This window comes from Liolophura sinensis, chromosome 8, assembly GCF_032854445.1.
Source record: "Liolophura sinensis isolate JHLJ2023 chromosome 8, CUHK_Ljap_v2, whole genome shotgun sequence".
Lineage (NCBI taxonomy): Eukaryota > Metazoa > Mollusca > Polyplacophora > Chitonida > Chitonidae > Liolophura > Liolophura sinensis.
In genome coordinates this window covers 43,646,708-43,673,501 of record NC_088302.1, presented here as the reverse complement: position 1 = coordinate 43,673,501, position 26,794 = coordinate 43,646,708, and the positions used below count along the sequence as shown (strand labels likewise).

Genomic DNA, 26,794 nt, shown 5'->3' with positions numbered 1-26,794 from the left:
GTGCCATTAAACCTTAATCGCTCATTCCTTATCTGATAGCTTTAAGCATCATTGGATATCAGCTGAGGAAACAGTTATGCAATACTTCAGTACAACATTCCAGAAAGCAGATAGTGTTGTAGAGGTGGAAAGAAGCGCGAGAAGATGAATTGCGCTATCGGAATACGTTGGCAAAGCAGCCAAGTTAAAATTCTTCTTGTGCAAGTTGATATCGCAGTGTGATAAACACAGGTGCGTGTATAACGATGACTTCATTACTGGGCGGCTGAGGCCACTCATGTTGGCTGCCAAATGTAAATTTGTTTATATTGAGGAGTGGTCGTTGGCGGTTTGGTAGCCATACTTCTTGCTGTCCAACAAACCATTATTTTGGTTGAAATTTATCCCTTCAAGGTTTCATTGAAAGTTTCTGTGATTGGCCCTTCGTCCTATGTTGGCGTTACAGATTGTGCATGAGGTCGTTCAGTTTGAGTCTTAAGTCCTGGGTTTCTAATACTCGTTACAAAGAAATTCGCTGACTTCTTGTTCCTGAAACTTCAGAATTAAATCCATTGTACTATTTTTTGTGGGAAAATATCCAACGCAGCTGTTGGTTTTCATCATAATATCCAGTAGGTGAAGCCATTTTTCTGTCTCACTTATCATTTGTTTACAGTTCGTTTGAAAATCAATACAGTGGCCATTATGATTCAAACCCATTATAGCATTTTTGCCGATACAATTCTGACGTACTTTCTCCTCTAGAATTCGCGTGGAATGTTACCATGTATGCAGAAAATAAAAAGACATTTCTTGGGAATTGCAGAAGGAACCACACATCTCATTGATTTAATATCCGAAGGTAAATTAAGAAGATGTGAAATATTAAAAATATACTTTTTTGTTCATAGTTATCGCCAATTGATTTTCGATTCTAAAGGTATTGATAGACTTATATATCCGTTAAACTGCGATGGAATCCTCTTATAATAGTAATATAGTAGGGCGGTGCCATGCTTGCTATCCTCCGTCGAAAACAATGGGAAGGTTAATATGTACACATAATCTACTGTTACGTTTCGTTCTATTCTTATATCCCAAGAACTTTTGTTTTGTTGTGTGTGTTATTTAGCAACGTGCGTCCTTTTTGTCCAGTATGGCTATAGAATGTAATAAAATGTGTTATCCTTTACATTTCGGCCACCTGATGGTCTGAAGAAATCGATTTCCGAAATTATATGGTCTTGTTCCACAGTGTTTTATCTAAGATCTAAGACCTAAGGGATTCATCCCATGAGGTCGAACGGATTTATCTCATAAAGTTGAAAAGGGACTTGCATTAGTTAGATCCTTTAATTAACATGTCATAACCATTGCTGGACAATGATTGGTAAACTGTTCCCTGCCATTCCCAAGCCACCAATCTCTCAACATAATGTAGCAGCCAATTCCGATCTCATCTGAAGTAAGAATAATGTAAGTTGTTAACGAAGGCTGGATAGGGATGTCGAGGGATACTGTAAACAGCAGACTGGTCAATTTCAAGCTATGAGGTTAAATCCTTAATGGCAGGCCAAACGACTAGCCTTGGTGTTAATCTAGCCAGTGCCATCTTGTGAAAGTGAACTCCATTTAAAGCAAAGAATTCCTCAACCACAAGTCCCACGTAGACAGGCGTGATCTATTGATATGAGTTAGCGCCATCCTGTGAGCAGTTGCATGAGCTACTTCCAAGGGAATTTCTAGCATCTGATCACACATTTGTCAGTCCATTTATGAGCAGTCCATTTATGAGCAGTCCATTTATGAGCCATGCCAGGCAAAGTTTTGGCTAGGCGCGTGCTGATTCGTTGACTATCAGCGACATTTGCCACATGTAGGAACATTCAAGCCTGTAAATCGATATAAAGGCATGTAGATGTCTTTAATTCAAAACCACAAATTGACTGATATGTACACTTTTATCATGCTTTTCAAACATAGAAAAAGGGCGTCCATGCATTTGATTTCATGAGCTGTCCTCGGTCCGGGTATGACCAATGACAGACATGCAGGAATGTGTGATTCAAAAGATGAAAAATAAGACGGCCCGGTGAAACGGTAAGGTCGCGGTCTCAACAAAGGCAGTAGGTGGTAGAATCTATTTTACTACCCTGGGGGCTGTTTCTCAAAGGGATCGTAGCGTTACGCTGGTCACAAATGCCAATGTGGTGTATGCGGTCAGTATGCCGCGTCATGGTGATTGGGCCGGCGTAACGTTAGGCCCCTTAATTTGACAAGTCATAATAAGACTTGTCAAAATGACCAGAATATTAGGGTTGAATTTTAATGCTCTCCAGAATAGGGTCAAAAATAACCATGACATTTGCACGAATCAACCAAAAGTAATGTGGTTGCCAGCAGTCAAAGCCAACATTATAGCCAAAATTACATTGGCTGCTTTCACATCTGTTACCTTCAGCAAAATATGTCAATATAGACATTAAAGCGAAGGATATCAATGCTTGTTGTGTATAGTCAAGGTATTAGTCCAACATGTCAAAACCATTCCTAACAAAACCCAAAAAATTCTGAATTATGCATATTGTAAGCAGGGGCGTGGACTGCACCCAAACTATGGAAGGAAATCCAGCTGGTCAGGCTTTGTCATCTGCAAAAAGCAGAAACAGATAGATGGGCTAGTCCAACCTTGGATTAAGATAGACGTCTATTTTAATCCCAGGCCCAACAGAACAGCTCATGGTAGTTCGGCTACGACTTTGTTGAGATAATGTCAGATTTGTCAGGTTTGTTAAGATAAGCTTGTACTACTGCGCAGATAATATCCAAGTAAAACTGCTGGCGTGGAAATAGAATTGCATTTTGCATTGGTTTCTTGCTTAAAAGGATAATTTCCTATCAAAAAGGGCCCCAAAAGCTTGATACTTTTATTTGCAGTAATGTCTTCGTTTTCATCAGTTATATTGTACCAGAAGCTAGTACCAATAGGGTGTGTGCAAGTAACTGTATTCACAGTAATTAAGGCTATGCCGCAGACAGCAGACTTGGCACCGCTCTCAGGTGTGCAAACACCGAGCGAGGAGATTCCGTGGTCTCTGTTGAGCATAGTGACCCCACTCAGAATTGAACCCCGGATCTAACGCTTACAAGGCGGTTCCATGTTATGCAAGATGTATAATACCCCTAACAAATCATATCCGTGCTTCTTATGTAATTACAAATATTCGTTTGATCCAAAATTCATTTCGGCGTAGACGTGAACGTTGTGTTTGGTAAGAACGTGGATCGTGGAATAAATCATCTCGAGGATAAGTGGATGTTTGCACAGGCGTTATCCCCCTCATCCAGTCAGCCCGCTTCGTGAAGACGCTTGGCCTGATATACGACCATCAGATAGACATTCTAGTGGCGCCAACCTGTATTCCTAGCGAGATCTGCCGGAAGATGGCTATAAAGATCGCTCACGTGGACCGCTTCATCTTACACCAGTAATGTGTGCTATGGTAACCTGCTGAAGCCATTATAATTCAGAACAGTCGTTTCGCTTGTACGTACTCAACAAGTGATGTACGAACTGTAACTTAAGATCAACACCAAGATGTAGCAAAATAAACGCGAACGCCTGGTTGAGCGATATTTCGGTTTTGGTCGCTGTCTGACTTTATTTACTAACAGCTTTGGTCTGTAGTAAATACCAGCAACAGTTATTTGAGACAGCTGAGTATGTACAAAATATATAGAGAGAAAAAAGGAGCACCTATAAATACGAAGATTATGTATACATGTTGCTAGAGCGTAAAAAACATATGCCCACCATCTGCTTGTGCGCAGCTAACATGGGGAACGTTAGCAGAGGCCTGCTCTGCCACGATATACTGGCCTAGTTTGTCTAGCCATTTTATATTTACTGACAGAACCTGTTAGGTATATGCCTAATTGCAGAGTATAGAACGCCTGGACCAGTAAATAACTTTTGCGATCATTATACGTGAAGAACACAACGCAATGCAGATCACGTGGATGGGCCTTATATTGGCGTTGATCTGAACACCCGTAGTGTTAGTACATGTACGCTGACAAGGATTTCTCCTACAGTAAATGGTCCCTGACTCATGATTACTATGGCTTTCATCAAGCCGCTAATTGGAACTTCAAACTGGGCTGAAGCACGTTCGTCAAAGACATCACTCAGCCGTTTCCCTGGCAAATTAATCACAAATATAGCAATCGCCAAGATAGTTGTTGCATTAACTCGTGAGATTTCGCTGTTAAGATGCCATTAACACAAATATTTGTAATCCACACGGCTTTCTTATTGTCTGTAAACGAATGGTCAGTCTTTAAAACGTGAACACGTAGGCACGTTGGTATCAGGATGGAACAGACAGTCTAACTCTCTCCACACGCAAAAGCCACATCGAACGTCTCATTGGATTAGCATATCCTATTTAAAGTTCCCCAGGCAGTTGGTACGTATTCGTGCAGCGCTCAGTCGTAATCAAAGAGCGCTTGGATACAAACTGCTCTAAGGGGACAGATTAATGCTGTTATAGCCATGGAGATAAATTGATATAATCATTCAATTTCCCATGATTTCAAGCAGCCTATAGAAAATCAATTTGGAAATTGTTGAAGTAGTGACGCTTTTTTGTTGGTCGGTTTGAACTACCGCGCCGCTTGGTGGATGCGTGGTTACGTGGACTGAGCTAGTGAACACAAGGGGACCATAAGAACAGCTCTAGCCGTGCCCAGCTGTTAATTGATACAGATTACAGCCTTTGGTAGCCAACCAACCTCGCGACTGCAGCAGAAATCCATTAGAGCGAACAACGCCTCAGGTGTGAACACAGCTCCAGCACCACACGGCGTCCTCAGACAATGCCTTATCACACAGTTCATGGAAAAGGAGGTCGCTACAGGTTCTTGACATTCGACTAACCCGGTGAACAATGTAAGGAGAGTTTGGTTTGTGTCATAGCGGAATCAGCAGTCGTACCTGCAGCCGACTACAAGCCGCGGCGCTTTGAGGGACAGATCGGGTACAGGTGCTTGCTGGTGCAACTGTGACTTGGAGGGCAAGTGTGCAGCCATCGACAAGGTATCAAGGGAGTTTTGTGAACATCCCCAATCTCTAACGTCAGACTAAGGGAGTCTAGATTTTATACGCATTTGCACCCTTTGGGAATGATAGACCTCAGCGGACGAACCCTAGGCATCCATTAGTTTCCATCCCGATGGTCGGAATTTGCCGAAAAGCGTCAGCCAAGGCGCCACAAGGTGTCAGACACGTAAGTCTATGCTTTGTGTTGTCTGTGCTTTGACATAACCCAGTCTAAACAGTGGCAGTAAAGGTTACAACTGACGCTATGATGGGTTAAAATACGGCTGGGCTTGCCACGATGTAGTCAGGGAAGGCAAACAACTCCAATGGAGATATCTTAATAATTCATACTGCTCTAGCATTATGTTAGGTCAATGTAGCTTTGCTGTGGAAACCGACAGTATTTATCAAAACCTTCAGTGGCATGGACTGTCAATCTGTTGCACTTTCTAGCATACCATTAGTTGCGTCTTTGTGTATGCATATTTCTTAATTTCTTGTTCCTGGTGTTTTCCCCGCTGGGTGTCTTGAAGCAAGTTGTACTAGCTGAGAACAACAAGTGGCAAACAGGAGGGACGATATCCCAAAGGCATTTCGGACTGGTAATGCGGAAGAAGTCAGATTTCAGTGTGACTTCATTCTTTCAGGACTTCATGCAGACTTCCTTGTAGCATACACAATTAAGGTGAATGGGTATATGAGTACCCTGAGCGAAAATATAGGCCGTGTCATATACGCGTTGTGTATGACATGACACCATATGCTTTGTATGGCATGACACGCTGTCTATATGCGTGCCATATACGCTTTGTATGGCACACTGCTTATAGCGTGACTCGCTGCTTATCGTATGGCCCGCTGTGTATGGTATGACACGCCGTGTATAGCGTGATATAGCGTGTGTATGGCGTGGCATGCTGTTTACGACGGGACACGCTGTGTATGGCGGGACACGCTGTGTATGACGGGACACGCTATGTATGGCATGGTACTCTGTGTATGGCGTGGCACTCTATGTATAACAGGACACCCTATGTATGATACGCTGTGTACGACTTAACACGCTGTTTATGAACTGGCAGGTTGTGTATGACATGATATGCTGCGTATATCATGGCACGCTGTGTTTTACGTCCCACACTGTGCATGACTTGACAAGCTATGTATGACATGACATGTGGCACGTCGTGGCACGATATGTACGACGTGACGTACTGTTCATGATATCACATGTGTATTATGCAGGGTAACACGCTATGTGTGGCATGACACGTGCGGATATATGGGGTGAAACGCTGTGTATGGGATGACACGCCATGTATGGCTGTGTATGACGTGTCACAATGTATGTATGACATGACACAATGTATGTATGACATGACCCCCTGTATATGATATGACACACCGTGTCATACGGCACGCTTTATATGATCTGGCTCGCTGTGTATGGCATGATGCGCGATGTATCTGACGACACGCTGTGCCTGATATTGACGTGCTGGAAGTGACATGGTTTTGCAACCGCTGGTGTCCTTGCAGTCTGTGCAGCGTATTCTGGTGTACATCCTATGCGGGGTAAGTCTGGTGAAACGATGTTGTATTTTATAGTGCTTTACCTTGAAATAGTCTGTCACCATCATTGCGCACATAGTGCGGTTTATATTTAAACACATCAACTGATGACAGATCTGTACGTCTAGGGTAAGTTTTGTCATGCTTGTATTGCAATTGTCATATCACCTCACTACATTCGTTTTAGATGCTGCAGATCAGAAATGCTTAGCGCATATCACACCTGTACGGCATGTCGTGTTTTGCCAGCTCTAACCTGAGCCACAGATCTCTGTCCGGCTAAAGGTACTAATCATCAATAGTTCAACTCGGCCTCCACAAATGTTTTGCTGGTGGAGTTTCAGACACCGACACTTTAGCCGATAGTAGAAGGACAGAAATAGAAGGTACCGATGAGATCAGTCGAGTAGATTTTACAACGGCCTGTAGAGCTTATTGATTCGCTCATTGGCGGTGCATTTAACCGAGGTTCTCTGTAACCCACATGTTACAGGGGAGAGTCGAAAGCCCAGTGGTTATCAGTGTACACGGAGAGTGACTCATAATGTGAGTAAGCGCTGATGGTACAGCGGTCATATCATAACTTATTTTAGCTGCTACACCAGCTCTGCTTATCGTCCCAGCTGTTGGACACAACACAATAAATCTTCATGAAAAAATAACTTTTTGTTGGAAGCACGCGGTACATCATTTGAGGATAATCAGAGACCATCTCATGGGACATGTCAGACATGATTGGAGGATCTGAGCTAGGAATATTGGCCAACATATGTCACAGACTGTATCATTAAATCTTATCATTCCCTTCGTTATTATAGGTTTCTTGCAAACAGCGGAAACCATTTGCCCTGTTCAAGACAACTTGTGCGTATTTTTAGATCAAGAGAGAAGCCACCCAGACAATGTACAATATCTTCTGACAAACTGAATAGAGATGGATGACATACTAATAAGTGAGCTGACAATCACGAGCCGTGTATTTCGATATCATGCTTTGTTTGTGCTACATCGGTCCTTAAGACATAATATATCAATAAGCTTCTTGTAAGATATAGCAAGAAAGAAGTAGGATCTTCTCTTGGTAATTAGTTGTCAGAAAAACGCAATGAGCAGTCGCTCCAGTGTTGATATACTTGAAGAGACATCTTGTCTGGTCCCTTTGGCAAGAAAGCCTTTGTGTAATGAAACTACATCGTGATGTGGCGCGAATAAATGTCGATAGCAGCATTAGCTCGAAAGTAAGGTAACAAAGAAATAAAAATGGCAGTATTACTGAAATGATTCATTTGTTAGTCTACGACTCATCAATAATAAAACGCATTCTTACTTTCTTCACAGAACGTTTAGAAAGTCCTATTTACCGAACATTGTTCTACAGACATCCCCAAAACACAGGGAGCGGCCTGTGTATACGGCTTTAAGATGAGGTGTAAGATCCAATTCAAACCCCTTTTTCTCCCATCTCTCTTTCCTGTGATTTAATTCGAACATAGGGCTCCTCGAAAAATATTTACTCTATAGCAGACCTCTATTGCTGAGTAGCTGCGTAGGTCGACGTGTGAGTGGCTAAGTACACGCTCATTTACAATCGATACACGAGATTATAAACACGCCCTGGTCATGTTGAAGCAGAGCGTCGTGCAATTGAGGCGAGTACTACACTAATTTGATTCCCTCTCTGGTAATGATGTGTTTTCTACCTTTTTCTTCTGGTCTGTTTTTATGACCCGACTTTAATATTGAACTGGGCGTTCGCAATTGCTGGCTGTAATGGCATGTTTCTGGATTGGATGAGATAATGAGCGTGTGAGCTCTCCTGGAAAGTGTTTGTGCATCTGTGAGGTACATGATGTTCCATTTTACCTACGTGGTTGATGGCGGCATGGGGTAATGTTCGCATTGCTTGTCCGTGGTGGATACGTTGATTGGTACATGTAGACATCGTGCCGCAAAACAGAAAGAAAGACGGTTAATTACATCCTGTAATACCGACGTAATCTTCATTCCACCACGGCCATAGACGCGCTGATTGGTAAAAACAACAATTTTAGGGGAAATTGGAAGTAACCTAAGTGGAAGAGATAATATTCTGCCAAGCTTGTCGCTGATGATACTGTTAAGTAATAAGGCCAACACACACTTACGGTCTGTATGCCAGCCTGTTGTTTTTTTGTTTTTTTTTTGTCTGTCTGTGGCCACAAATTAGCCATGCGATAAATCAACAAATATCGCTGCTGAACACAACGTTTTATGAGAAGTGTCGATCACGTAGCCAAAATATTTTCACCATTGTATCTTGAATGAGCAACATTTTTACTTCTCATCAAAAACGCGTACAAAGCGACGGTTATGCTTTAGAATGTAAATTAAAGTCCTTGAATGCACAGTCAAATCTGCATAAGAATCTGTCTTAAGGCCATGTGTATTCTTGTTAAATTTCCAGCATGACTTGCAAGGACATTGGCTCCATTCTGACCACACTATTTCAAAAAGTCCATTTATAAGTTATATGGACGTTCCCTACTCTTAACTGCAAACCTAATCGTAAGGACAAACTTTACCAATACTAACTGGCTCTATTCTGACTAACTGACTCTATTCTGACTAACTGACTCTATTCTGACTAACTGACTGTATTCATTTGACTCCTTCTCAAGCAACTGACTTTATTTTAAAGGATACGTTAAGTGCTTGGTTTTTGTTTCTTAACACGGGGTATATGATGTGGGGTAACATGAAATGGTACAAAAAAGCTTCTCATCTTTCCTCGAGACGTAAAAATAGTTTTAACTATAGTTTTCCTAAGGCCCCAGCGGCCAGTCCGGAAAGCAATTAGCCTGCTGTGGTGACGTCAGTAGTTATAGCTGTCAAAACAACATTGTTGGGGAGCTCATGCTGCCTTCCTCTCCGGCCGTAAGTGGGAAGGTCTGCCAGCAACCTGTGGATGGTCGTGGGTTTCCCCTGGCCCTGCCCGGTTTTCTCTCACCATAATGCTGGCCGCCGTCGTATAAGTGAAATATTCTTGAGTACGGCGTAAAACACCAATCAAATAAATAAATAAGTAAACATTGTTGGGGAGAGAGCGGAAAATATGCATAATACAGAGAGGTTATTAAGAAACTATTGCTCAAATATTGACTTTTTTCTCATTTTTTTTTCTTACACTCATATATTTTCTTCCAACTACCTTACTCTGTCCTTACCAACCCACTTTGTCCCCAGCACTGCGAGGTATGGGATTTCGATTGTTTTGACTATCTGGCTCCACCATTTCTCTATCTGTGATCAACTGACTCTGCTGTAACCAACCCGATTCTTCCTAACCAACTTGCACTCTCCTTTTCCAACTGACTCTGTCTTGACTATAACTGCCTTGGCCTAATCCTGACCAACTTATTCTACCGTGATTGACCAGTCCAATTTGTTCTACCATAACCAACTGACCGGACTAACTTGTTCTACCATAACCAGTTGACGGGATTAACCTGTTCTACCATAACCAACTGACCGGACTAACTTGTTCTACCGTAACCAACTGACCAGTCTAATTTGTACTACCATAACAAACTAACCGGACTAACCTATTCTACCATAACCAACTGACAGGACTAACTTGTTCTACCGTAAACAACTGATGGGACTAATTTGTTTTACCATAACAAACTGACCGGACTAACTTGTTCTACCATAACCAGCTGACTGGACTTACTTGTTTTACCATAACAAACTGACCGCACTAACTCATTCTACTATAAAAACTGACCGGACTAACTTGTTCTACCATAAACAACTGATCAGACTAACTTACTCTACCACAACCAACTGACCGGACTAACGTGTTGTACCATAACCAGTTGACCGGATAAACTTTTTTACCATAACCAACCGACTGGAAATGCTTATGCTACCATAATCAACTCACTGGACTAACTTATTCTACCATAACCAACTGACTGGAAATACATATTTTACCATAATCAACTCACTGGACTAACTTATTCTACCATAACCAACTGACTGGAAATACTTATCTTATTCAAATAAATTAGAATTCAGCGAAAAAAGTTTTTCAACTTACTTCATCCTTGCTAGCTGACGCCATCCTAATGTAATGGCTTTGTGCTGACTAAGAGAATAAAACTATATTCTAAACAGCAGCCTCAATCAATCTGTGCCATCATGCAAAAAAGTTGTTGTTCCTCCGGAATTTTTACAAAAATATGCAAAATTGAATTGATATTAATTTAATAAGAATGAGATATTTAGAAAAGTGCTGGTATTGTGAAGAAATATTAAAAGCACGAAAATTTCGGGAAAAACGGAAGCGTGCCGTCTGAGACGGAGCTTAAGTCTGTTCGTCTGAAGAATTCTGACGTGTTTTTTTCTGTACCAAGACAGTGCTACCAGTAATTAGGCAAACGGGAGTGGATTCGTATCGCCATTAGGGAATTGTTTCCGGGCTTGGTGGTGGTCAGAATTTCTTCTCACGATTAACCTCTCCACCAGCCCAGCCTAGATCCAGTCTAAAAATACGTGAACTATTTGTGTCCTCCCAGGGCTGTATAAAAATCAATATGACCCGGAACCCGAAATAGCGGAAAATCGGATTAGTTGTGACGGATACTTCGCTGTATGATGTTCACGTCAGCGTATCAGGCCATGTGGGGAAAAGATACGATTAAATGACCACTACCTAATCATGGACGGCTGGGAGGTTTGTAGATCAAAGATATCGTGTTGAGACAGCTTTCCGAACTGAGGAAGATCAACTTTGTCATAAATCGAAAACTATAATGTAGCATTATTTGATGTTCAGAGCGAAACCTTTGGTTGTAAAGTCTTGGGTACGCGGTCATAGATTGTAACCTGCCCGAATGCTCATACCGCTGGGATCTGACGGCCATGCAATCTGTTGCATCACATACACGAACATTCCCAACTAAATAAGTCTCTCCACTCAGGATCCTGGCATCGTGGTCAACTACTCAACATTTGTGATAAAATATGAACACAGTAAGAGTTCATTTACGTGCAATGTAGGATCTCGCTTCTTGTTGGAGTGTGCCTCGTTTAATCCGAGTAATAAGTTGCTAGTCAACTTCATTGCTCAATGCCTCATATCGCCAACCCTCAGCACCCAAGGTTTGCTTTTCCGTTGATAGAGAAGGGACGTCGGTGGCACTGCAGACCATTTACACTGATGCCCTGTCATAACTAACATAATCAGAATAACAAGAACGTATTTATTCCAGCAATGTGCTTTTCTTTATCTCGAGTTCGAATCGATATCTCTTTATTCTTTGATTTCAGACAGATGTAAAAGCTCACACACCACTGCTGGCGGACATCGACATTTTGCTCCTGGGAGATTTAGTAGAGAATGTCATCTTTGATCTGTGCACGCCTTAAAGCCAAGAAGCGAAAGGTCGATGAGAAAAAAGCCAGAGCACAGTTGACAACGGTTAAAAATGGAAGCAATGCTAGTAGTGTACCCGATTCGGCAGTAGACAAACCGGCTTCTTTGCCAAGCGCCAGCACTCTAAAGAACGCAGACCATTCCAGTGGTAAGGAACTTTCCGTGAAATTTGCCGGTAGTGCGATATCCAAGGAGAGCGTTTCCGAAAGCAACGCAGAAGTTTCTGTCTCTCAAAAAAGCGACGCCAACAATACTGCAGTGATGACGTCTCAGCAAGAAATGATCATCAAACTCCAGCGTGAAAACGACTCTTTAAAGCGTGAACTGCAAGAAGTTAAAACCTCGAGAGAATCTAAGGAGATGAGACTGGAAATCAACCAACTGAAAACTGAGTTGGAATCGATGCGCGCTCAAAACGCCGCACTACAGAAGGGCATGAAGGACATGGGTATAACGGCAAAGGTCATGGAGGAAAGGGAGGAAAAGGTAAGTTTGAACATATTTCCCCAAAGTTTCCTCAAAATATTATGTATGACTACATGCTTTAAGACATTGTCCCATATCCCAGATATAAAGTAAAATCTATCATACTACTACAAAACAAAAGAAGAAATATCACATGTGAATCGATGTTTTTTGAGCAAATAGGGTCAAAGATTACTGTAATTACTTCAATACTACAAAAGACGTACAGCATACAGAGTAAAACCAGAGCAGCCACGAAAGTGTAATAGTTGGCAAGTGGTCACACGTAACCGGCGAAATACGGCCTCTTGTAAATTTATCTCAATTAGGGTTTTATTCTAACTTTTGCATAAATAGTAGGAAATTGCACTTTCCCTAACAGCACGCCTTAAGCAGAATTAGGTAAAAAAGTGATGTTAGTTGCAATTTATGAGACGTCAGTGGTCTAAAATAACTCAAAATGCTGTGATGTCATCATATTCAATTTACTCCAAGCTTTTACACTAAAATGTGCGAAACCTATGACCATCAATAGTATCTTTCTAATCATCATGAAAGAGCAAGAGCGGCGTTGCAATATTTGTCCCTTGAACCATCACTCATTTATCGACCTCAGGCCCTGTAAGTCTCAGCGATAAAGAGACTCTCAAGTTGGGATTATGTTTGATTCCGAAAGCTACAATACTTTGCACTGCCCAAGATATCAACTTGGTAGTGATCAGACTTATTTAATTAATTTGACTCAGTGTAAAGAAAGCTAGCTCTTTGTCGTATGGTTACATTTTCGATGTCTGTGCCCAGATACAGGCTTACAACCCCTTGGAGATTACACGTCAGGCTGGGGTCATGCACAGGCCTTATCACTAGGGCATCGAGGTCAGTCTGGTGTTAATCCAAGCCAAGATACCAAGAGTTGTTTGGGGCCTACATCCTTGAGCTGGTTTTATTTGCCGATAGGCTACATCTGATTACACCAAGCGGTTCTCTGATCACAGCGTGGTGGAATGTCTTCCAATGTAATACTTATAAAGGGACACTCTGCATCCTCAGCTTTATTTCCAAGTCCCTAAAACGCTGTCAGTATAATATAACAAACACTGCCGGCAGGGCTTATGAGAATTTTGTCATTTCACTTAATATATAACATCTGGTCGGGGCTCTTATTTCACTTAATATATAACATCTGGTATTTACTGAAATCCTCCTCAGAATGATAAAACCATGCATCCGAGTGCAAAAGAGAATAAGACAAATCTCAGTACTTCTCAGCACATAAATTACACTCTTTGATCACATTACTATCGCTTGGCGGATTCCACTTATATTTAAGCTGCCTTCAGAACGAAAAATGACTGAACATTCAATAAAATCTCGTAATCTGACACAAGGACACGGAATTCGCATACGAAATCTAGACCTCTCAAGACGGCTTTTGGTTATTACGATGAAAGATAATTAAAAAGAACAACGAATGTTTTTTCACATGTTGGGCTACCATTAAAACATTTGGCTGATAGGATTCTGGCTTACCGACTTGTAATAATATCCCTTAGTGGAACAGGGCAATGCCGTCAGACAGCACCATAAATCAGTGTGATTTGTTCCAAGTCATTAGTCTGCGCTTTTGTTACCCACAGCAGAACTGAAAGCACATGCATGTGTACCTAAAACTCTATTGAATCTTATTATTGACTTTCCAGCAGGCAGTTTATGAGGTACTTTGTGAACGGCTGTCGTTTTCATCGAGCTCGTAAACATGGTTGGAGTTATACAAGTGAAATATTCCAACACAGCGCAAAATGTCAATCAAGGAAAAATAAATCAACACAAATGAAAGAAAACACCAGAATGATAATGGATTGGCAGCAATCGGGTGATTTACAATTACGCGCCAATGACGAATGTGTAAAACCATCAGAAATGCATATAAAAACCGAAATAAATTCTTTACATTTTTCGAAAACATGAAAATCAAATTTTAATGCTGCTTTGATTAAAATTTCATAAGTATCACAGATAGTGTACTATTTATACATGTATATTCTGTTCAATTTAATAGGAACAGTAGATTATTTCATGTTTGGGAGGCGAGTTATTTCCACTTCCGCCCCAATATCAACATCATAACTTTAAATCTTCCAATCAAAACTTCTGTCATGTGGATTTGGTACATGTTCTTCGACCAGGTAAAAGGAATTTCGATTTGAGCGGAGTTATTTTTAAAAATCAGATAGTGAAATATATACATGTGTACATTACCTAAAGTGGAAGAGTGTCGCACTTAATGGCAATACTTTAGATTTTAAAGTATTAGCTACTGGATGCTTGTGTGTCTGCGGACAATTGTCTGTAACTGTAACATGAAAAACGGAAATGACCATGCCTCTTATACGGCACTGAAACCGCCATGCGAAGTTTGTCGCGCGTGATTCTAACGCCCAATAATCAAGAAAGTTCGCGATGAATTTATTTATTTATTTATTTATTTGATTGGTGTTTTACGCCATGCCCAAGAATATTTCACTTATACGACGGCGGCCGGCATTACGGTGAGAGGAAACCGTTCATTGCCCGGGTGAAATACACAGCCATCCGTCTTAATAATGGTAGACCATTTATTCATTTTTATATCAGGATGTCCAGTTGTGTTTATTCACATTAACTTTCGATGACCTGTAAGTGTGATATGGATCATGACTTCGAGATTACTGTCTCCGACGGACTCTTGTCAAATGAGATGTAAATGTGTTGGAATCGAGCTTCCGCTGATTCAGTTGCGTTCTTAAATCAGGAGGATGACCATGAATTTTCTGACTTGTTCCTCCCCCCTCCCCCCAACCAAAACACTGACCGATTGTATCGTTAAAATATTCTTGAGAACGGTGTTAAACCTAAATCAAATAAAATATAAAAAGTAAGCAAAGAAATAAAATCTTTAACAGAGTTATTGGTGAAGATGTTTTTAAGTTTTGGATATTTTGGTCATTTTATTCTGTCATTTTGGTCGACATCTTTAACTGTGGTTTTAAAACTAATCGTATTCCTTTATCTTCCATTTTTCTGATATTTGTAGATACGGTGCGAGGAAGAGAAACTCGCATCGGAGCGACAAATGGTGCAGCGACAGATTCACGACTGTTACGCCAAGATGAGACCAATCCTGGAGAGAGAGGCGAGTCGACAAGAGGAGGTGGATGACTTGAAAAGCAAACTCACTCAACAGAACCGAAGTTCTCGGCGAATCTTTGAGTTGATGGAACGTCTGATGATCGAGTGGAAACAGAATGTTTTGCTGAGAGCTGAAGTTAAAAAGGTGAGCAAAAATATTCTGCCTGTGAGCAGAAATGAAAAAGATTAGCAGCTTACAGGCACCTATTAAACAGACATTCTGAAAGCCACAATCGAAACAGCAAGAGCTGGATTCGAGGCTGCGACCTCAGAGTTCTGCCTCTGTCTTCCACGCGTAGAAATGACAGTAATTTTGAAGAGGATGTCAATCACCATTGGAATAAATCGGTTGGATGCACAATAAGAAGAAAACACTTTTGTAATGCATTATTTGGTTGATATCTACAGCTGAAGACCCTAATCCTGTCGGCGAGCCGATCACTGAACAACATCACTCGGACTATGGACGACAGCGAGTATAAGGCTCGAGGAGCCATCAAGACGGAGATCTCCAAGGTCGTCAAAGTCACCTATGATAGTAAGAGGGAGGTTATTCAGTACCAGCAGATCATCAATGATGCCCTGGACACGATGCTAGCCGTGCGCCAATTGCAGAAAACAGATATTGCTACTGAACAGAGTAAAGGCGATTGTCAACCCTGCATGGAGAGGATTAAAGAGGACCATGCCGATGTGGCAGCCATTATAGGTCTGTTGTGTTCATTTTTGTAGTGAGAAAATTAGTAGTATTGGCCTATACTGATTAGAGCGAAGCTTGACCTCGTAATTCAAACCATAGATTGAAGTGTTCTGACGTTTTCCTGTATTTGTAATCATTATTTTCATTTGTACGGACGATTGCTATAAAATATCGGTTCACGTGAAACTCAAGCATGCAGCAGTAAACACTACTGTCAAATTGACTATTACGGTGGGTCAAGCATAGGGTATGGGGTCAGGTCATTGTGCCAGTAATGGTGGGGTGTGAGATGAATAAACAACCTCTGAGTCACTATAGTAAATTACCAATGAAGAACCATGTTTTTAACTGTGTAGCTAATTTCGAACGTCGTGATCCATTTATACTGCACAAAACACATTCACTATCATGTTGTTAAGTTCCCGGTTTTTGTCTGATGTCACATACTTCTATCCTGTGCCAAAGGCGTTTTCACAAATTGCCTGCAGGGGAATACATAATACGCTATACGATACAGGTGGTCATTATAAAAGCTGTAGTCGAATTTTGCGTTGACGCTCTGATGTACCTCAAGGGCACACTACACAGCGGTTATTTAATTCCGTTATTTTGTTTCAGGCCAGAGTTGGAGGAAGGTAGGGCGAAATCTTGGCTTCACGACCGAGCAGATCCAGGAGTTGGAGGCTAGTCACGGTAAACTTGGTCAGGAGGAGATCGCCTGGAGGCTAATGGAAAAATGGACCGAGGAAACAGAGGACGAGAGTTTGCTTCTAGGCAGATTCATTACTGCCCTTAGGGACGCTGAAATCGATACGGCCGTAGGTAAGGGGAGAATTTGCTTATTGGGTGATTCATAACCGGACTTAGGAAGGCTGAGATTGATACGGCCGTATGTAAGGGGAGAATATGCTTCTTGGATGATTGATGACCACTCTTAGGGAGCTGAGATCGCTGCGGGGGAGAGGAGAATCTGTCTATTGGGTGATTCATAGCTGCCCTTAAGATCGCTCAAATCGATACGACCGTTGATAAGGGAGAGTTTGCTTATTTTGGGCGATTCACAGCTGCCCTTAAGATCACACAGATCTGTACAGCCGTAGGTAAGGGAGAGTTTGCTTATTTTGGGCGATTCATACCTGCCCTTAAGATCACACAGATCTGTACAGCCGTAGGTAAGGGAGAGTTTGCTTATTTTGGGCGATTCATAGCTGCCCTTAAGATCACACAGATCTGTACAGCTGTAGGTAAGGGAGAATCTGTTTATTGGGCGATTCATAACTGCCCTTAAGCTCGCTCAGATCGATAACGAATTGTCCTATATAGACGTTGCATGTATTCGGTTCAAACTAACTTGTATGGCCAACAACGACTTAGACCAATTCCGCACGGCCACTAGGGTTGATTTGAGTCGAATCATGGGTAAGAGGAGAGAACGTTTCTTGAGTGACTCATAGGGACACTAACATGGACACAGATGGGTGTAGATAGTGTTGGTGGAATTGGGCGAGGATATAGAGTTCCTGCCTACAATCAAATTGCCACAGGAAGCTGTATACAAATGTAAATGTATTTAATAGATTTCAATAGATTTGGCTTGGTTTACGTCGTTATAAAAGACTGTTCATATTTCCGGTTCAAAGAGTAATCCACCAAAAGAGTAAGATAATAGGACATGTTTTCTATTATACGCGATCGATTTCATGTCATCGGACTTCAATCTCATGACTCTTGAAATATATGCCACATTGCCACACATATGCCATTGCCATCATCGGCATTATCTTAGTTGTTTTTTGTTGTTGTTTTTTTCATTTCTGCGCAGGGCCGATGCCAGATGATGACGTGGCAGTCTTTCAGCGCCTTAACACATACCTTCACGGTTCTATCAGCCAGGTTAACGGCGTGCTACCCTTTATGTATGGTTTTGGTCTCCTCACCAGCACGATGAAGCGATTCATCGAGGACGGCAAATCGGACAAGGAGAGAGTTCGCCGGTTACTCAGTATCGTGCCCACTCTGGGAGAACACACGCTGCCTATATTTAGCGAGATTCTCCGTCTTGGAGGCCATGACGCTGTGGCAGAAAGAATATGCAGTAAGCTTATTCCATCTGTTTTTTCTTTCCAAAAATGAGAATTTATTGATAGGGAAACGTAGTGATGCATGTGAACAGAAGATATATTTGTTAAGTACTGTGTAAAAGTCAAATGGATACGAGCGTCATGTAATAAGGAATTCGCCACCACAGGCCTTATCGTCCGTGATTTCATGCATGGGATACGGCTCAGTAGCCGATTTTATTTCTTATTTTGCAACCGATCCATCTTGAACTACTCCGGATACTCTTTAGGCCTTTTCGGTGATTATGTGTTGGCTATGTGTTATCGTTTTCGGAAAGCAATGTTGCATGGAAAGGTTGACAAATGTAAGCATATTTTTGATTAGGTACCGGAAATTCGTTTTCTTTATTAAAAATTACTGCATTTTTTTTACATCAGAGGAACAGTTACTTGTGCGCCTTGAGAGATCAGGTCAAGATACGAGCGACAAAGCGCTGCCATATATCGACAGCCACCTGGCGGAGAAAACAAGCGGTGAAGGGGAAGCAAAGGAAGACGGCAATGGAAACGAAGCTTAATGCAGTAGATGGCACAGTTTATAATACCGCATTGATCTCTACTTTCTGCATCTTGGTTCAAGCCTTACATTCTGGCTTATACATATATATGTATATATAATACACATAACTTATATATTCGGTAGATATTTACATTTTGTATCTGGGGACATAATATGGGAAACGTGTGACTCGCTTCTATGAAGTGATACAGATTGTTATAACAAGAGGAAAGTGGTGATGGGTACTACGCTCTGTCATTTGTTTCAATATATTGCCATTTTCACAATATTCAATCGATAGGACACGCGAGGAGTTGGTTCAGTCGCAATTGGTGTGGAATCGGACATGGAATCCTCGAGATTCTTTTGTCTCAGGTAGCCTGGGAGCTTTGGTCGCAATATGAGATTTTGGCACCGCGATAATTTATGTGATGGTACGAGAAGTTCATGTACATGCACCTTCCACGAATATATTTATTCATTTATTTATTTGATCGGTGTTTTACACCGTACCCAAGAATATATCACTTATACGACGGTGGCCAGCATTATGGTGGGAGGAAACCGGGCAGAGCCCGGGGACACCCACGACCATCCGCAGTTTGCTGGCAGACTTTCCCACTTACGGCCGGAGAGGAAGCCAGCATGAGCTGGACTTGAACTCACAGCGACTGCATTAGCGCTAACCAACTGAGCCACGGAGGCCCTTCCACGAATATAACTCTTTCTGCTGGTGAAAATCTGGTGTCGCGCGTTTGCCATTTACTTGCCAAAGGTCAGTGGCTTACTGTTAACACTTCGGTTTCCTCCACCTGTCAAACTCACTACTGTCCTCTAAATGAAAACTTTCAGAATACGGTGTTAAACAATAGTCTAACAGTCAAAACTCTTTCATGATATGGATGAATCGTTCTTGGGGTAAACGATAGGGAAGATTCTTCTTACGGAAAAAAGTTTTAGAAGATTTCTGAATGATGAATGAATATTATTTTTGCCTACTGAGAAAACACCACATGCCTCAAGGAGTCGTATTTGGTATATCACATTTTACGCATTATTATTTTGCTCCATCTCTAAAAAGCTGAAAAATCTATGTGCCTGATTAAAGTTATCAACGGGACTTGTTCTTTTGTTTGTGTGTGTGTGTGTGTGTGTGTGTGTGTGTGTGTGTGTGTGTGTGTGTGTGTGTGTGTGTGTATGTGTTGTGAACAAATGAAAAGAAGCGACGTGAAGCCTTTTCCTTTTATAATAACACAATAGATGGCCAGTGTTGGATGTTAGTCCAGACACAATAATATTACGGGTTTTGTGCGTTTCCCCTGGACTCTGTCCGGTTTCCACCACCATTATTGTGGCCGCTGTCGTATAAGTGAAATGTTCTTGAGAATGGCGTAAAGAGCCAATCAAATAAATAAATATTACGCATTTGGGATTTATGTCTCTTGTAATGGCATGACATACAATATATATCCTGCAATACGTTATTTGTTAATCACTGGTCAACATAACCAGGCTGTCCAAAATCAATATTCGCAAGGTCTTTTTACAACATAACAAATAATATCAACACCAATATGAAAGACACGCGCATAAATTAAGACCGGTATCATAAATAAAGAATCAGCCACAGATTTCCATTGACGAATCAGGCGATATTCCTCCTGCCAAGGCTAAACCAAACTACAAACTTGAAATCAAAAGCATTGTTTAAAAGAAAACCAGAGACACAAATCTGCGAAAGTCAAGAAGGTTCCCCAGGTTCTGCGCAGCCCTGGACTGATAAGCTGGGAGTTCAAACCAAATGGTAAGGCTGTGGTGTTGTATCAGAAGGTTTACCAGATGCTTGACAAAGGTGGGTGGTTTACTTTTGGTTAAACATTTCTTGAACAAAACTGAGTGAAAGACCAATAAAATAAATGAACAATTAAGTAATTAAATAAATATCTAATCGACATACCGAAATTCTGACCAATCAGGCAACAAAACTGACCAGTCTTACAGCAGGAGTATTGTACCAAGGGACAGCAGGTCGTTGATCCGTGCGCGCTGTATTAATGATATATTATACGCAGCCGATCTGGTTCACTGAACTGAAGAGTCTTTGTTGGAGGCCACAATGCCTAGATCCTTCTACTCCCCTGCACCTAGGCTGTTTAACTCCATCAGCTTGGTTTGAAGAGCTCATTACGTCGAGTGACGTTATAATTATTAAAAAAACCTAGGGGCATGCTGGACTATGGCCGTGGAGAGTAATTTGTTTAACAATATAGTGTAGCTGCACCAATGTGCGGTTCGATCAAACTCTCAGACAGCTTACACTACTGTTTCACAGAATTAACGTCATTGCTTTTTTATAACAAGACACCCTAACATCCAACTCTAAAACCATACTGTCGTGAGACCATATACCACAAGAGATAAAATAAAATTCATTTATTAAGGTTAATATTGTACTAAAACGTGCCAAAAATGTCAAATATGGTAGTGTCAGAAACATGGTTTAGATTAAAGTCGATAAGCAGTTTAGATAACAGGTGTTGCTCCTCGCTAAAGATTATTGAACTCTGCCCAGTGTCCAGCATGCCATTGTTTTTTTTTTAAAATAATTATCACGTCACCCCAGGCAACGAGTTCTTGCTGTGGAAATTGAGCTTACCCAGTTTAACATTATGAATTAGAAAAAGTGTTCTGTCCTCATTTTTTTGTGCAATAATATATACTTCCAGCATATCCATGTATAAAGCTCTTGTTGTTAATGGCCACTGACTGAAGCAATTTTAGTATGGCGAGTATAACTGATCTTAGGAATAGCTGTATATTGACGACTAGTTGAAAGAAACAGACTATAGTTACAAATACTTGCTTTAGGCGGAGTCCTACTTTGTAATTTTCAACTTTGTGTGCAAGGATGTGCATTTTAATTGTGTTAAAAAAGCAGTGTAGCTGTCGAATTGTGATGACGTATAATTCTTATGATGATGTGGAAATGAAAGGAAACAAAAAGGAGTCAAAGCTGGCCCATGATCGTTGTCCTATCTCCGAAAAGTTACACTCTAGTACATTTGTGCGTTGTGCAAACGGTAGCGATTGTAGATACGACCCCTTTGTGCATGTGGCCACAGATGCCGGAGTTCTTTGTGATATAGAAATACTTTGTTCAGAATTGCTGTGATGAAAATGCCGTAAAATGCCAGATGCGGCAACTTGCGTGTTCTTAGTTTCGACCTTACAAATATCAATTAAAACCAAGAAATCACGAAATGGTGAAGGTCAAAAACGGAGAAATATAAAAAGTGAAGGTCGATAACGGGAAACTGCAAAGGTCAAAAATCAGGAAATGCTTGGAGAAACACCGAAAGTGCATAGTTGGTGTAGCTTCACACTTTTGAGTTTTCGCTTCGTGCTTTGTGGTTTTCGCCTCGCACTGTAGGGGTTTCGACTTTTTCTCAATTTGAAAATGCAAAGCTAACTTTCGCTCCTTTTCGAAAGGTCGGAAAGGCGAAAGAAAGAGCTGCGGTTTCTTTTGTTTAAACCTCCGGTTTGATTGTGTTTGTCGCCGTGTTGCGCTTAGGGCGTGGATCCGCGTTCTTTGTGCGGGGGGTTTTCTCTCCGCACCTTTCACAACTTTCACCAGATTTGATAAAATCGCGCCTCCGCGGTCTAGATGGACGCTTTCAGTCACCATAAAGATAAGAATATAGTAAAAGTATCACAAATACCAACGATGACCAAGGACGAACATATTATACGTTGGCCCATATAAGCATAACCTTTAACTTTAACCAAAAAAGTAAAACTATATTCCTCGTTGGACTATAGCTCTTTACTTCGGAAATAATAAAGGCAACCATATTAAGGATTCAGATATAGTCCACATGTCGCTACCTGACACAATCAGTTTTAACTATTTGATTTATTTATTTGATTGGTGTTTTGCGCGGTACTCAAGCATATTTCACTTATACCGACAGCGACCTGCATTATTGTGGGAGGAAACCGGGCAGAGCCCGGGGGGACACCCACGACAATCCGCAGGTTGCTGGTAGACCTTCCGACTTAGGAGAGGAAGCCAGCATAAGCAGGACTTGAACTCACAGCGACCGCATTGGTGAAAGGCTCCTGGGTCATTGCGTTGTGCTGACTAAGTTTTAACTAATACAACCATAAAAGTGTTAGTAAGATATCTTCAGTATTACCGTAATACAACAAAAATCACGTTTTAAGTTCGAAATCTTTATATCCTACAGTTCAAAGATTTGACAGCAGAGATTTAACCGCGTCAACAGGCCAGTAAACCATGCCCACTAGAAACAATGGAAGATCCTTTACTGCGCCACGACCAACGGCAGGTTGCTATCAGACCTTCCCACGTACGACCGGAGAGGAAACGTGCATGAGCCGAACACACAAAGACCGCAATGGTGAGAGGCTCGTGAGACATTGCGCCACGTTGACACGCTAACCACCTCGCCACGCAGGTCCTGTCATTCATTTGAGGCACATATTATGTTTGACTTTATGTACTCTCCCGTACGTGTAGCTAGAAGCACACAGCCTGTGGGTCTGATTAGTAACCACAACTGAGACACCTTCACAGAAGCACGTGCTGGCTATGTGACTGTAGGCCTAAATAATATCGTATGTCACAGATCGCTGAGGTCGCTAAGGTCGCAACGTCTGTAAATGGTGACAGGGGAATTAATCGAGCCGAGTGTACAAACATGGTTATCTCCTCTTTCTAAATTTATCACGTTTCCCAGTGTCTATGCTACAGATCTAGACGTCTAAAAATCAAAGATGTCTTCGACAGTAATCACTGAACTGTACAAAGCAATTCCTGTGAAATATAAGTCATGTCCGACATTCATATAACATTCGTAGTCCGTAAAGGGCGTTCCAAGTCCGTAAAGGGCGCAAGATCCATTTCCAAAACAACGTTTAACTAAACTGAACTAAATATTATTATTTTACTGATATATTTGAATCTGATGCGGTGATTTTGGTTGTTACCGGGTAAGGTTCGGTTTGGTTGTAATGGTAACATTGGTCTAAGAAAAAGTGGAATGAACAGCATAAAAGACTGGATGTAAATTAACTACACAATATATGAATAATAGTTCTGAAGTAGGAAGGGAAATCCCCTGATTTATATGCATGTGAACATTTATAGCTGACACGAAACGGAAACCCCAGTAAGATTTAAAACACCCTTTTGGTACATGTACGAAATTTTGTTATTTACATTTTATAGAGATTCAACCTTTAGTTACCGGCTTCTAAATACCGTAATTGTCTCTGATCGTGGCTCTCACACCTCTCCGAAGAAGAGGAATATTCCAGGGATTCGAAGCCCAGAGAGATAGGCAAAATGTTTGCCCTTGATAAAAGGAGAACTATGAATCCATACCGAACAGGGCCTATACGATTATCAACATGTAAAAATTCGTGTAACAGGCGATATTATACTTAATATTACTAGTGGGTTGCAGTGTTGCTTCTTCAATGATATATCAAATTCGCTACTAACCAGGAAACTGTTACTATCAAAACATCGAAGTTTACAATATATATTGTATTGTAAATATTGTATATTTATGGGCGGTGAATCCGTTTATATATCTCCGCCATTGGGGACTCTTTTCCCTTGTCTTACATTGTAAATTTCAAACCCTGTATATAGGCCAGATCAGCTGGACACAACATTGCGTTCTGGGATGCACAGAAATACTAAAACCTGTTTTCAACAGTTTGATTAAAGCTAAAAACATTTTTTTCTACAAAAAAGATAATTTTAAAAAATGAACTTGTGATTGTATTCACCAGGTATTCATTTAATTCGGTACTTTTCGTTTCTCGACCATTTGTGTATAGGTTAAAGGCCAGTGGTTGTCTATCTTTTCAAACCACAAGCAATACAAAATCTTTGTGATTCAACATATTAAAATAACTGTAAAAAGGAATCCAGTGAAACATGTTCATAAAGTTGTAATGAATAACTAAATGGATCATTGACTGTAATACTTTGCACCTAACTGGTATGAGTACAATTAAATTCAAAACTGGATCTCAGTCATTTAAATGAACAGAGATTTAAAACGTTGTTTATAACGTTATTGTGCTGCCCACAGTGCGAAGAGGACTTTTCGATGATTGTAGCACTTTGTTCGGTATTGGTTGTGGTCACTGGTTCTGAAATCAACACCTCCGATACAAGGCGAACAGTGAATTTGACAGGATGTCGTTTTCCCCAGAAGAGAAATTTGAATCTGAATTACTTTGCTCATTCACATTTTGGCCAGCTGGCAGACATTCTGATTGTGGCGCCACGGCTCTTCTGAATTCTGAGATGTTCAGTTTCTATTCTCCTGGGACTCCCTGGCTGTAATTACAGATGGATGACTCCTCCTTGTGTTCCTTTATGGCTGTAATGAGACTCGAATTTTGCGGAATCCAGTTTGGAGATCATCTTGGCACGGATGCTGTGGTTTGTGTAAACTCTTGTTCTTGAGATTTGCTTCTGTATGTATTTGCTTTCTATATGAAACATATGAAACACGCGCGATGGACACGTGAAATTTCTTTCGGGTGAGTTAGTGCTTGCTTGAGGGTTAACGTCGTACTTAACAAGTTTTAAGTCGTATGACGACAAAGGAGTATGACGAATTAGAGTGTGTGTAATGTGCCTCCGTGTTGCAGGGCAGATTTTCCATCTCTCTTTTATCTGCTACTTCACTGAGAAGACTTACCAAAGGCAAGTAAGCCGCCCGCCCGAGCCATTATACTGATACAGGTCAACCAGTCGTTGCATTATCCCCTTAATGCTGAACGCCAAGCGAAGAAGTTATAACTTCCTCTTCCAAAGTCCTAGGTGTGACCTGGCCCAGGACTGACCCTGTATTTTTCGCCCCCGAACAGCACGGTCGGTCAACTGGTTAACTGGTTAATACGGATGTAAAACTACGGAAAGACACTTGAAACTATAACAAACGTGAATGATCATCTCTTCCAGTTTATAGGTTCCTGAACCTGAGAACACATGCCCTCACTATGCAATGATATGTGGACTTGATGTTTTTTTTCGATACGCTTTTGCCCTTGCAGAAGAGTTACGAAAGCATAGTCGGTTTCCGTAAGGGTTACATCCCTCTCCGGTATGCCGTAAGGGTTACATCCCTTGATGGATGGTATGAGGACAATTATCCAATATTGTTAGTATTTGGAAGTAAAAGTGTGATGGAATTTAATCAGCCACGGAGTTTCCTGTTTTCCTAATACATAGGCTACTTCCCTTTTCTCACTTGACGGCAGGTTTCTATGCTTTATTTCAGTATTAAAGTATATGGGCTATGGGAAATATTGCCGTTTACTTTGTCCGTTCCTCGATGCACGGAAGCAAATTGCAATAATTAACAAATAGTTAACCGCACAAGAAATTACACAGTCACAGTTAATCACAGAGTCACAGAGAATGATTGAATTCCATCACACAAGTATTTCCAAATGCTGACAGCATTGAATAATTGCTCTGGTACCTTCCGTTAAGGGAAGTAACCTGTGGTCCACTGGCTTGTCCAAACTATGTTGATAGGTCCTGCTTCATGTGTGATCGTGCGGCATAAACATAGGATCGACGTCTATAGATGCGAATAAATTGCACCCAGTACACTGTGTCATCGACAGAACACCAGCCGTTGTAGATTCATTCATTTATGTACTCCTTTATTTCATTCCTTGCCACACAAGATGGGGCCAGTGGTACACCTATGCATGTAGA

General features: G+C 41.2%; 1 protein-coding gene across 2 annotated transcripts; it reads left to right on the top strand.

The window, feature by feature from the left end:
- The first annotated feature begins 4,138 nt into the window (after positions 1 to 4,138).
- On the top strand, positions 4,139 to 19,154 carry LOC135472873 (uncharacterized). Of its 2 annotated transcripts, none has more exons than XM_064752579.1 (7): positions 4,139 to 5,077; positions 11,963 to 12,554; positions 15,607 to 15,846; positions 16,110 to 16,410; positions 17,020 to 17,223; positions 18,224 to 18,496; positions 18,900 to 19,154. In XM_064752579.1, the coding sequence occupies exons 2-7, from the start codon at positions 12,033 to 12,035 to the stop codon at positions 19,037 to 19,039; spliced, it is 1,680 nt and encodes a 559-aa protein (XP_064608649.1). In that variant the 5' UTR covers positions 4,139 to 5,077; positions 11,963 to 12,032; the 3' UTR covers positions 19,040 to 19,154. The 2 variants fall into 2 exon arrangements, with proteins under 2 accessions (XP_064608649.1, XP_064608648.1); XM_064752578.1 differs by having other exon boundaries at positions 4,139 to 5,267.
- Positions 19,155 to 26,794: the final 7,640 nt, after the last annotated feature.

Coding starts and splice junctions, on each gene's coding strand:
- LOC135472873 (XM_064752579.1), top strand. CDS start 12,033: ATGTCATCTTTGATCTGTGCACGCCTTAAAGCCAAGAAGCGAAAGGTC. Junction 12,555..15,606: donor TGGAGGAAAGGGAGGAAAAG/GTAAGTTTGAAC, acceptor TGATATTTGTAG/ATACGGTGCGAGGAAGAGAA. Junction 18,497..18,899: donor TGTGGCAGAAAGAATATGCA/GTAAGCTTATTC, acceptor TTTTTACATCAG/AGGAACAGTTACTTGTGCGC.